The following is a 10,813-nucleotide window of genomic DNA, read 5'->3' on the forward strand; positions in this document are numbered from 1 at the left end:
TCCTGACTATAAAAGTTGTGGAAAGATGAACACGTATCGCAGCTGAATTGACATCCGTTTTGTATCCTTGTGTAAATTAAATCAGTGTCAGGAAGAGACATGCAGCTGTCTCTGGTAACTCGCTAAGCAGCTCTTATTGCGAGTCCCAGCTAGGTGGCAGGGGTGCAGGCAGTAGGCCTGTTTGCCGTCTGCAGGTATAACTTTTATGTAACAAAGCCATCCTGGTTTAGAGGTGTACTGTTACAGTATCGATCCCACTGGAATAAGCATTTCATTTGGCGAGTGCTGGACCAGTATAAGATGTACATCATGGCATTGCCATCTGCAGATCCCATATTTGAAAGCAATGTGGTGAGCTTGGTAGATACCATATAGAGTGACGCTGCCAGGGAAGGTCCAGCAAGATAGGAATAAAGCAGATCTGGCCAGAAGTGTGTTTGAATATGTGAGGAGTGCAAGCAGGAACAAGAATCACGCTCTGTTCTCTCACTGCTTCATATCTGCGTACAAACAGCTAGCGAGTGTGTTTATTTCCATTACAGCTGCTTGTCCACTTCTTTTTCCTGGGTTCATTTGCTTCCTAGATAAGTTGCTTCACATGAATGTTGAGCCTCTTCTGTTGTTGACAAATTGTCTGCTGTTTACAAAGCTAGGACTACCCTAGCTTAAATTGCAAGTGTGATTAAACGCATACAGCCTGAGCGGCTTGCACTTGTCAACTGTGTATTTTGTCTCGGTAATTTACAAACGCGAAACAGGTGCAGTTTCAGGGAGGCTGAGGTTTCTGTTGAAGTAATCCCTGAAGTTGTTCAAAGCAGCTTGAGTGATGTATTTTGAGGAAGGGAGGTATCGGGAAACACTATAGTAAATCATGGGTTGAGGGACAGTGTGTGTGATGCACCAGGGCCTGGGCCAGCACTGATACTGACTGATCTGTGCGGGTGACTCGTCTCCTAGATACCTAGAAATGCTCCTCGAGTACCTGCAGGACTACTCGGATCGGGTGAAGCCGCTGCTGGATCAGAACGAACTCTTTGGAAAGATTCAGATTGATTTTGAGAAGAAGTGGGACAACGGCACGTTCCCTGGCTGGCCGGTGAGCTCACGTACACCCTGCCTGTGTAGAAAACCGTGGAGGCTAGGAGCTTGGCAGCAGAGTGCAGCTGTGCGCCACCGCAATTCACACACAGCTTGCCGCTTGCAAACTTTTTAACATGTGGGAGCTCTCTCAGAGCCATCTGCACTGGTTAATGCTAAGAAGTCCCTTTTGAAGAGTGGAACAGCTGCTCTTGGGGCTTTAGGATACTTTTTTGAGTTTCTGCTTACTGAGTTCTGTTGGAGACTAACTGGGCAATGTATGTGCCTTTTATTGGCAGAAAGAGACCAGCAGTGCACTCACCCATGCCGGAGCCCACCTGGATCTCTCAGCGTTTTCTTCATGGGAGGTATGTTCTCAGTACGGGGCTCATCCCATGGGATCCCTGCTGGAACCCACTCCCCTCTGCTCCTCTTTTATTTGTTGAAATGTCATAATGGGTTCACGGCCACTCAGTGGAGAAGGGACAGGAGGTGGCCTTTGGTTTCTGTCACTTGAGGTGGGATAACTTGAAACTTCAGGTCAAGCCCCTGCCATAGATGCCATTGCTACTCTATGGAGGAGTGAGTTGCTTTACTTAATGCTTTATTGGTCTGAAGTGGATGGGGCATATACCCCTGCTCAGGGCATGTTGTGAGCAGCCCCTGGAAGCCAGGCTGTTGTACATTCTAATTTATTTTAATTGTGCAGGAATTGGCCTCGCTGGGATTGGACAGATTGAAATCTGCGTTACTGGCTTTGGGTCTGAAATGTGGAGGGTAAGTATTCCGCTTTGTCTCCTTTCTGCGTGGAGTATCTGTTCTTTCTCACTCCAAAGATCAGTGCAGTAATTCTTTCAGCATAAGACAAAGCATTTTGCTGTTTAGAGAGCTCTAATAACTGGTCATGCCATGAACTCTGAGAATTATACTGGAGTTTAGCTTGTAATGTGGAGCAGTAGGCTGAAAGAGTACGTGGGAAAGCATGTCTAATGCGAGAGTCTAAGCCCTGCTCCTCTCTGATCATTGGAACGTGGTGCTTGTTATGGGAAACTCCACACCTCTAGTTTGATCTGGAATGTAATTGGTTGTGTGCGCTTAACATACTTAAGGTAAAGCTGCCTCCTGGCTTCCCCTTTCCTTCCTTGTGTCTCCTCAGGACCCTGGAGGAGCGGGCTCAGAGGCTGTTCAGCACAAAAGGCAAGTCCCTGGAGGCACTTGATCCTTCGTTGTTTGCCAAGAACCCAAAGACAAAAGGAAGCAAACGGTGAGTCCCCAAGGAGTCCCTTCCTCGGGTGACTGGGGCCCTTTGCTGGGACTGGACCCACTCCCTTGTTTGTCTCCTCCTTTGTTTTATTTCATTTTTTGTTGCTGTTGTCCCTCTGTAAGAGACCTCCTAACCCTTGTAGCTACAAGTGATGCGGTCGAGATGTTCCCAGAGCATTAAGATGCTGTGCACCTGGGGTTAAATGAGCACTAAGCGGGCAGATGCAGGCCTGAGCCTTCTGCAAGCAACACCATATGGGGTGTTTGATTCTTGCTTTCTTAGTAGCTGCTGGTCACATGCATCTGTAAAGGCTGTGTGTGTGCAGGGCATCTGTCATGCTTGAAGGGATTTTACCCAATCTTCCTATCTATCTGTAGGGACACAGAGAGGAACAAGGACCTTGCCTTCCTGGAAGCTCAGATCTACGAGTACGTAGAAATCCTCGGGGTAAGGTGTTTTACTTCTTCCCTTTGAGCTTCAGGTGCCCTCAAGCAGTTATTGGAAGCTCCTTCCTGTCTTCCGCTCCAGCCTTTCCTAAACACTGTGTGGGAATGGGGGATTCTTATGCCCAGTGCCTTAAACACTTGGTGCCTCTCACAACAGGGGCTTGAATGGTATGTTCTTGTCAGCAGTAATTAGAAGCTCATGTGCGTTGGATTTCACGTCCCTGAGCTGGTAGTGCAGAGGATTGGCTCTCTCCTGTGAGCAGCATATTGGGAGGCTGTTTCTGCTGTGAAAGTCATGACCCTTTAGACAGCTTCACTTCTGGGTGTCTGCTGTATCAGCAGGGGGGGAATGGTTTATCTCTAGGAGATTGAGAGCGAGCGTGCATCCGTGTCTTTGCACTCGCCTTTTGTTCTTATGTCAGTCCCTCAGCCAGGCAGCAACCACTGCTGATAAGCAGCTTGCTCATGCTAATCATAATTAAGGCTTACTGCGATCATCTCCTGGTCAGAAATGCATTGTGCCCGGTCTGCTGTTCCAAGTAGAACGGGCAGAGACCTCTGTGTTTGCAAAGCAGAGCAGTCGGGAGCAGATGCTGCTGAAGCTATCCTATTTCCCTATTCGCCCACTGCCAGCCTGTTGCAGTTTTTATGCTTGTGTGCTTCCCGGCATCTTAGGAACAAAGACATCTCACCCACGAGAATGTGCAGCGGAAGCAAGCGCGCACAGGGGAGGAGAGGGAAGAGGAGGAGGAAGAGCAGATCAGTGAGAGCGAAAGTGAAGATGAGGATAACGAAATCATCTACAACCCCAAAAACCTGCCTCTCGGCTGGGATGGCAAGGTGAGGATACTGATCTCGGGCTGCATCCCCACTGCCCTGTAGTTTGAGCCTGTCTTGCCCTCTGACCTAAGATGTGCCTGTCCTGGTTTTTTGTTTTTTAGCCAATCCCCTATTGGTTATACAAACTGCATGGGCTGAACATCAACTATAACTGTGAGATCTGCGGTAACTACACCTACCGGGGGCCCAAGGCCTTCCAACGGCACTTTGCAGTAAGTCCCAGCATGACGTTGAAACATCAACTTGTATTCTGGGTTGTTCTTGTGAGTGAATAGTCTTTCTTAGGGACTGATGCCTTCAGGCCCAGAGGTGATGGCATCACATTTAAGCTCCTGCTTGGTGTGGCTGCTTTCAGGGGATGCTGTCTGGATCTCTCCAAGGCAGCATTTAAGCATCCTTTCTCCTTATCTGTGGAAGGTCCCCCCGCCCCGGGCAGTAGGGATTCCAGTGCAGAGCAGGGAAGGGATGCTGCATTAGCTACGGGCAGTTTGTTGGCAAACTCATTATTGCAGCAGCCTGGTTGATGGATCCAATCAAGCCTGGTTCAGTTGGAAGATTCTTGCTAATAATCTTTAGAGCACATTCAGGCAGTAATTGGCCTTTTGGGGTGTTACATGCACATGCTCAGGTACCTGCATTTATTAGTGAAAGTGCTGTGTACTTGGCTGTGTCTTCTTGGAATTTGCTTGTGGGTCATAAAAGCCTAATTATAAAAGGTATGAAGGGATGGGGCTCCTTAACTGTGCATTTCTGCATCTCACACATGTGCTGTTTACAAGAAGGTGAATTTTACACAGTGTTGGGGTGGGCAGGAACAAACCTTCTGTGTGCGGCCTCTGTTCGCTTTGGGGAAATTCGTCTCCTGCCTTGTCAGTGAGCCTCTGTCAGGACCAGGCGGTTCCACTGAGAATCTCTGGCATGAGTTCTGTGTTTCTGCCATTCTGCTGTCCTCATGGAAGGACAGATTTTAAATGAATATTAATAGACATGATTGTGGCTCAGCTGTAAGCTCTGAGGGCACTAGATTGGGAGGTCCTTGTGAGCCCAACTGCTACAGAAGAGAAGACCAAGGGGGATTGAATAGCAGTCTTCACCTCCCTGCAGGGGGGCTGCAAAGAGGCTGGAGCTGGACTGTTCTCACTGGGGGCAGATGGGCAAGAAGCAATGGGCTCCAGTTGCAGCAAGGGAAGTTGAGGTTGGATATTAGGAAAAACTTTCTCTTGAGAAGGGCGGTGAAGCACTGGGACAGGTTTTCAAGACTCAGGTAGACAAAGCCTTGGCTGGGATGATGTAGTTGGGGCTGGTCCTGCTTGGAGCAGGGGTTGGACTAGACGTGACCTCCTTCCAGCCCTCGTTTTCTGTGATTCTTTCGTAGGTGGGTGGTTGGTTTCTAAACCTGTGCTCTTGGGGGCTGCCACTGCTCCTTTGTGGCTTTGCAGTCACACTTCCCTAGTTTTTCAAAATGGGTTTCTTGCCCTTTCTTTGTGCTGTAAGAGGCTCACAAAGGAAACAGCTTGTGGACACAGTGATGTCGGAATAGGAGACGAGATTGGAAAGTCTGGAGAGCGGTTGCTTCTTTGGTGTTCCAAATTCTAGATTGGGGGGGGGCGGAGAAGGGAGAGGTTAAGCGTTCTCATGTAGGGGTGATGTTGCCTGACTTCAGGAGCATTGTGTTGTTCTCCTGCTCACCAATCTCACTCTGCCCCCAGGAGTGGCGCCACGCTCATGGGATGAGATGCTTGGGCATTCCCAACACGGCCCACTTTGCCAACGTCACACAGATCGAGGACGCGGTCTCATGTAAGTGATGTCAGCATTTCATAGTGCTTGGGGTCGGAAGGGACCTAAACAGATCATCGGGTCCGACCCCCTATCCTGGGCAGGAACGGGTGCCACAGTCATGTCACCCCATTTCTCTGGTCAGAACTGGGAGGAGATGGAGTTGTTTCCTCTGCTGTTCTTCAGGGCCCGTGTGGGAACTGCTCACTGTGCCTGCATGCTGAATGGCAGGCCTTCTCTCTGGGTCAGCACCTTGGTTGTCTGTTAGTAACAGGGGAGACCTAGATGTAACCCTAGTTACAGTCTGGTCATGTGCTGTTCAGGGCCCAGACCTCTCCCTGAAACATGGGGAGCTTCCCAGGTAGTGGGTCAGCCATTGTGTTCTGGCTCCTTTAAGCTGTGAACCTGCGTGGTGCCTGTCGGCATCAGCAGGCTAAGTGCTGGTGTTCAAAGGAAGTGACCTTCTTGTCCTTGCTGGCTCTATTTGCAGTGTGGGCAAAGCTGAAGCAACAGAAAGCTTCAGAGAGATGGCAGCCTGACACAGAGGTGAGTGGGGGTCGCGTGTTTGGGCGTCTCTGGAGCAGTTCCCCTGTTACCCTGCAGAATTTAGCACCAGGGCTTGCTGCCTGCCCTGCTTGTTACAGAAGTCCTGTTTGGTCATGCTGCTGGCTCCTCGCTGGGGACATGCAGCCCTGCCCTCCTATCTTTAGCACGTGGGAAGGGAGATACTTTCATCTAAATAACAGGCAATCTGCTAAGCTACAGCTGAAATTCTCCCCAGGGCAGCCCTGTGTCAGACCAGCATGCTTCACCCTCCTTACTGCAGACAGACATGTCTTCTCCTTGCAGTCTGGAGACTTGTAGAGAGGTGTGGGGTTGGGGGAAATCACAGTCTCCTGGCAGGAGTTGGGGCAACTGAGTATGTAGGTACAGCTGAATTTCAGCCCAGGTTCTCTGGGCCCCTTCATGCTGCGTCCAGGTAACTGCAACTCGCCTTTCCCTTCCAGGAGGAATACGAGGATTCCAGTGGGAACGTGGTGAACAAAAAGACCTATGAAGACCTGAAGCGCCAGGGGCTGGTGTGGCCCCTTGCTCCAAGATCTGCATCCGAGGCACTTGGTGGAGCATCCAGAGCCTGTTCATTCCCCTCTCCGTGTGCGCGTTTTGTGTTCTGCATGAACATCCGTTTCGCAGAGCCCCTTCCTGCTGGTGACTGGCGAGCCTGGGAGAGCTCAGTGTGTTTTATACTAAAGCGATGCTGCAAAAAATAAACGGATTTTGCTGTAGGAAATGCTGAGTAGCTTGGTCTCCTTTGCAGCCTGGTAAGGAAATGCCTGTCGTCTCCCTGCTGAGCAGCATCATCCCACCCCAGCCCCACACTTCTGTCACCCACCAGGTCTGGTGGGACAGAGTGCATGTGAACATGCCTTTGAGTCCAGTGCGCATGTTCCTTAGGGTCTCACTTGGCTCCAGTGGGACCCTGATGGCTCCCCGTGTCTGATGGGCAGTGCCGATTTGGTCGAGGGTTGGGTTGGCCCCAGTGCAAAGGCCCTTCTCATGTGCTCTGTGTGGAGCTGTGTTGCTGGGGCAGGACGATGGGAGACACTGGGGAGCACTTTGGCCTGTCTGCCTGGGATGCAGAATAAAGCACATGGTGTCTCCGTGGGGGCTTCAGCCTGTGCTTGATGAAACCCCGCCTTGGTGTGGAAAGGCCTAGCCTGACCGTCCATGGCCCCTGGCTTCTGTGTCGGTGTCCCGTTTGCACTGGAAGTCCCACACTTCAGTGCTGTCGTTCCTTGCTCGGTCCCAGTGAGGGGGCAGGCGTTGCTCCTGCCATTCTCGTGGCTGAAGAGCATTGTCATCCACACGTGCTCGTTACCAGCCCCTGCCACTGGGTGGGTCTCGGCTGCCTTTTGCAGAACTCTTCGGCAGAGGGCACCCGCACCACAGCCTAACCTGGGTCTGTCCCCTTCAACAGGCACTGCTTGTCCCTCTGTGTGTGGGTCAGTCCCCACTCAGGCTGTCAAACGGTTCCCTCTGCTCTACCTGGGTGCTAGAAGTGGAATAGGAGTGACTTAGCAAGCCAGCGAGATTTGCCTTCCTTTTGAGCAAGCATGCAGATCTGTAGGAGCTCAGCTTCTAGGGGTGCACCTACGTGAACCTGGTTGCAGGCAGGGCTTTCCACTGCTTGGTGAGCTTTGGAGCCACTGAGCAAAGCCCCTGCACCCACAGGGTCTGGTGGAGGCAGGCAGAAGGCACGGGGGTCGGGGGGTTACTACATTAAGTCCTGTTCTTTGCAACATAAGCTGCCCTTGTGATCTCGGGGGGGCCCCTATCCTCCCCACTGGGGACATCCAGTAATTCTCCCTAAATGGGTCACTGTGGTGAGTGGCTGTACGGGGCAGGGCACTGCCCTTGCTGTAAGGCCCCGTCTCCCTTGGGCTCCTCTGCCTGGCAAAGTTGTTTGGCTCAGCATGTTACTCGAAACTCCCAGTGGCCAGAGCTCCTGTGGGGGAGCGGGTCTGGGATGACGGAGCGTGTAATTAGGGCTAATTGATCAGGCAGGCAGGCTGGTTGCAGTCATTACCCCTGCCCTCTCCTTAGCCTCGAAAGGCTGGTGGAATTGAGCAGGGGCGGCTCATCCGCTGAGCAGGACAGCAGGAGGGGGCTAAAGACAGCTGCCCTGTGTGGAGTGACCCCATCCCTGCCTGCAGCCCTAGGATGGCGATGCAGAGTTGCCAGAGCGAGTGCTTTGGCTTCTGCCCAGGCAAAGTGGGTGCAAAGGCGGCAGAAGCACAGAGCTGGGAGATGGCAGGGCTGGGCTTTGCAGCAGGTGCTGCTGCTTCTGGGGGTCTCTGCCCCGCAGGGAGCATCCTGTGTTCCCCACCATCCCTTCTTTCCCCACGCCGGAGCATGGGAGCAGCAGGTGATGGAGAAGAGACGGCGCTGACCAGAGACCGGCCAGTCCAGCCAGTGAAGGCCCCCCTGCATGGCAGCAGGCACCTCCCTTGGCAGACAGGGCAGGTAGCAAATGCTTCTCCCTGGCTGATGGGCTGAGCTGCTGGCTGTTGGCAGAGAGGTGGGACTGCCTGCCTGGCACCGGCACGTCGCACCTGAGCTGCGTGTCCCTCGGGCAGCGAGCACGGCTGAGCACAGACGACCCACCCACCCCGGCTCCGGCAGCTGGCTGCAGAGCTGTTGGAGGTGAGTGAGCGCGACGGAGAAGAGAGCCTGGGCAGGGACGGGGGGAGACGGCCCTGGGACCTTGCCTGATTCTGCATCCAGGCCAGCCCAGCGTGAGCCCAAAGCCAAGAGGGGCCAAGCTGGGATGGCTCTGGGCTGCCCCCGTGATATGGGCTTCAGTGCCCTGCATGGAGGGGCCTGTTTGCCTGGCCCAGCTGTGGGAGCCCCTTGGGACGAAGGCTGTTGCTGCCATGGCCGGAGGTTGGATCTTCACCCCATGCTCCTTCCCCCTTAGCTTGCAACGGGGGAGTGACTAGGACAACTTCAGGGCACGGCCAGGGTCTCGGCATCAGCCAGCTTTTGTGACTTTGCTATTCCTGTCAGCCCTTTCCCTTGGGTCGCTGTGCCTGGCGGGGTCTTGCTTCCAGCTGGGGGGGCAAGGAGCCACGTTCTCGTCCACCAGAACTGCGGGCACAGGCTCCAGGAGCTGGTGGGAAAGGCCAGGTGCAAGGAGAGAGCGGGGCTGAGAGCCGGGGGCTCCCTGCAGGGCGGAGGCAGGCAGCGGTGCCTAAGACGCAATGCTTTTGCTGGAGAACCTCAGGCCCAGCTCCCAGCGCCTGCTTGATGCAGGAGAACGGGGTCCTGCCCCTGTGGGCACCAGGGCCGAGTTGCCCTTGCCAGTGTGGTCCCGGGTGGGAAGCGGGCGACCTCCGGACATGCTTGGTGCTGCTAGGCTCCGTAAGCCCCCGGCCCGGAGGCACTGCCCGTTGGTCCTGGGGCTCCGTGCAAGTATCTCCCGATGCTGGCACTGATTCGGACCAGGATGAAGCCATGCTGACTTGATGCAGTCTCTCGTCCTGGCCAAAGCTCCCTCCCTGTTGCATCAGGCTGCCTGATGGATGTCCTGCACGTTGCCCAGGCCATTTGCTTCTGCCAGGGACTGGCGGCCTTGATTTCACGCATGATGCTGGGGAGGGAGATGATGTGGAAGAGAGGTGGCCGCTGACCCTGAGACCTGCCCCATCCACCCTAGCCCTAGAGCATCCCCGTCTCCTGCAAGGGGAGGTGGTGAGCGGTGCCTCTGCCTGTTTACGTGCCCTGCCAATTAGACACCCAAGCAAATGGGCTGTGCCTGCTGCTGCTGAGCCCTGAGGGGCCGTTGCATGGGGAGGCTTGGAAACGGGCGTCTGCCAGGTCACCCCCTGCCCCAGCCCCAGGTGCAGACGCTCCTCTGCAGTAGCCGGCACAAGGCCTGGGTGCAGCCAGGACCGGCCGCAGCATCTCCTGTCCCCCTCGCTCCTCTCCCGGGCACTGGCACATTGGTCCTGGAGCCCGCCACGCCCAGGTAGGTCATTGCATCCTGCTCACCGGGTCTCTGCCCTAGCAGGCTCGCGGGGCCGAGGGGCTCACCCGCCCCTCCTGCCTGGAGCCCTGGGGCTGCTGTGGCTCTGCTCCCCCAAAAAGGCGCCGTGCTTGGAAGAGGCGCCTTTGCACAAGGGGGGATGCAAGGTGGTGATGCTCTGTGCTCACCCCTCCCTGTGACTGGAGGGGGGCCGACGGCGATGGGGGGCTGTTCCCTGGGGGAGTCCAGCCTGAGAAGAGGCAGGACGGGGGGCGATGCTGGCTCTGACCCTGCTCTGGTTTCCAGGCAGCTCGGGCCCCCTCGGTGCCAAGCAGCCCCCGCGTGCTTCCGCTCCCCGCGGACGCCGGCAAACACAGCGTTGCCTCGTCAACAGGCTCCCGTGGGCATCATTACCGGGGAGCCGCGGGCCCGGGGGGGCTCCTGCAGCTGGTTGCTATGGCAGGTCGGGAGAGCCGTGCCAGGCTGGAGGGGCCGGGGCCGGTCCGCGCTGCCTACGCCCCGGGCTGAGCGTGCAGCCTTCGCGGCACTGCCTCTTGCACAGCGATGACCTGGAGCAAAGGGGCCCCAGGCTGCCCGGGAGAAGTCGAGCACCGGGGAAAGCCCCTGAGCACATGCCCAGCAGGAAGGCAGCTTCCCCTGCTGAGATCCGGGGCACAGACCTAGAGCCAGAGCCTGGGGTCAGTGCTGGAGGGGTGCTGCCGGGCAAGACCGGGGCAAGGTGCGACCGGAGGCGGTGGCTGCTGCGCTCGCCCTGGGATGCTCGGCTTCCCCTTGCAGCTCTCCGGGGCCATTAGTGGGCTCAGGAGTGGACGCTCAGTGCCGCCGGGTGGGGGCAGCCAGAATGCCGCGGGGGGCAAGGCC

At 55.3% G+C, this 10,813-nt stretch overlaps 1 protein-coding gene across 1 annotated transcript in view; it reads left to right on the forward strand.

Annotated features, from left to right (window-relative positions):
* SF3A3 (splicing factor 3a subunit 3) overlaps positions 1-6,697 on the forward strand; it is an 11,274-nt gene extending 4,577 nt beyond the window's left edge. Inside the window, exons 7-16 of the mRNA XM_025213589.1 lie at positions 958-1,096; positions 1,377-1,445; positions 1,787-1,854; positions 2,234-2,341; positions 2,719-2,788; positions 3,463-3,627; positions 3,729-3,839; positions 5,337-5,427; positions 5,897-5,952; positions 6,414-6,697. Coding sequence (XP_025069374.1) covers positions 958-1,096; positions 1,377-1,445; positions 1,787-1,854; positions 2,234-2,341; positions 2,719-2,788; positions 3,463-3,627; positions 3,729-3,839; positions 5,337-5,427; positions 5,897-5,952; positions 6,414-6,677 — 1,141 coding nt within the window. The 3' untranslated portion in view covers positions 6,678-6,697. The remainder of the gene's footprint in view (positions 1-957; positions 1,097-1,376; positions 1,446-1,786; positions 1,855-2,233; positions 2,342-2,718; positions 2,789-3,462; positions 3,628-3,728; positions 3,840-5,336; positions 5,428-5,896; positions 5,953-6,413) is intronic.
* The last annotated feature ends 4,116 nt before the right edge of the window (positions 6,698-10,813 follow it).

The sequence above is a fragment of the Alligator sinensis genome, unplaced genomic scaffold (assembly GCF_000455745.1).
Source record: "Alligator sinensis unplaced genomic scaffold, ASM45574v1 scaffold1123_1, whole genome shotgun sequence".
Lineage (NCBI taxonomy): Eukaryota > Metazoa > Chordata > Crocodylia > Alligatoridae > Alligator > Alligator sinensis.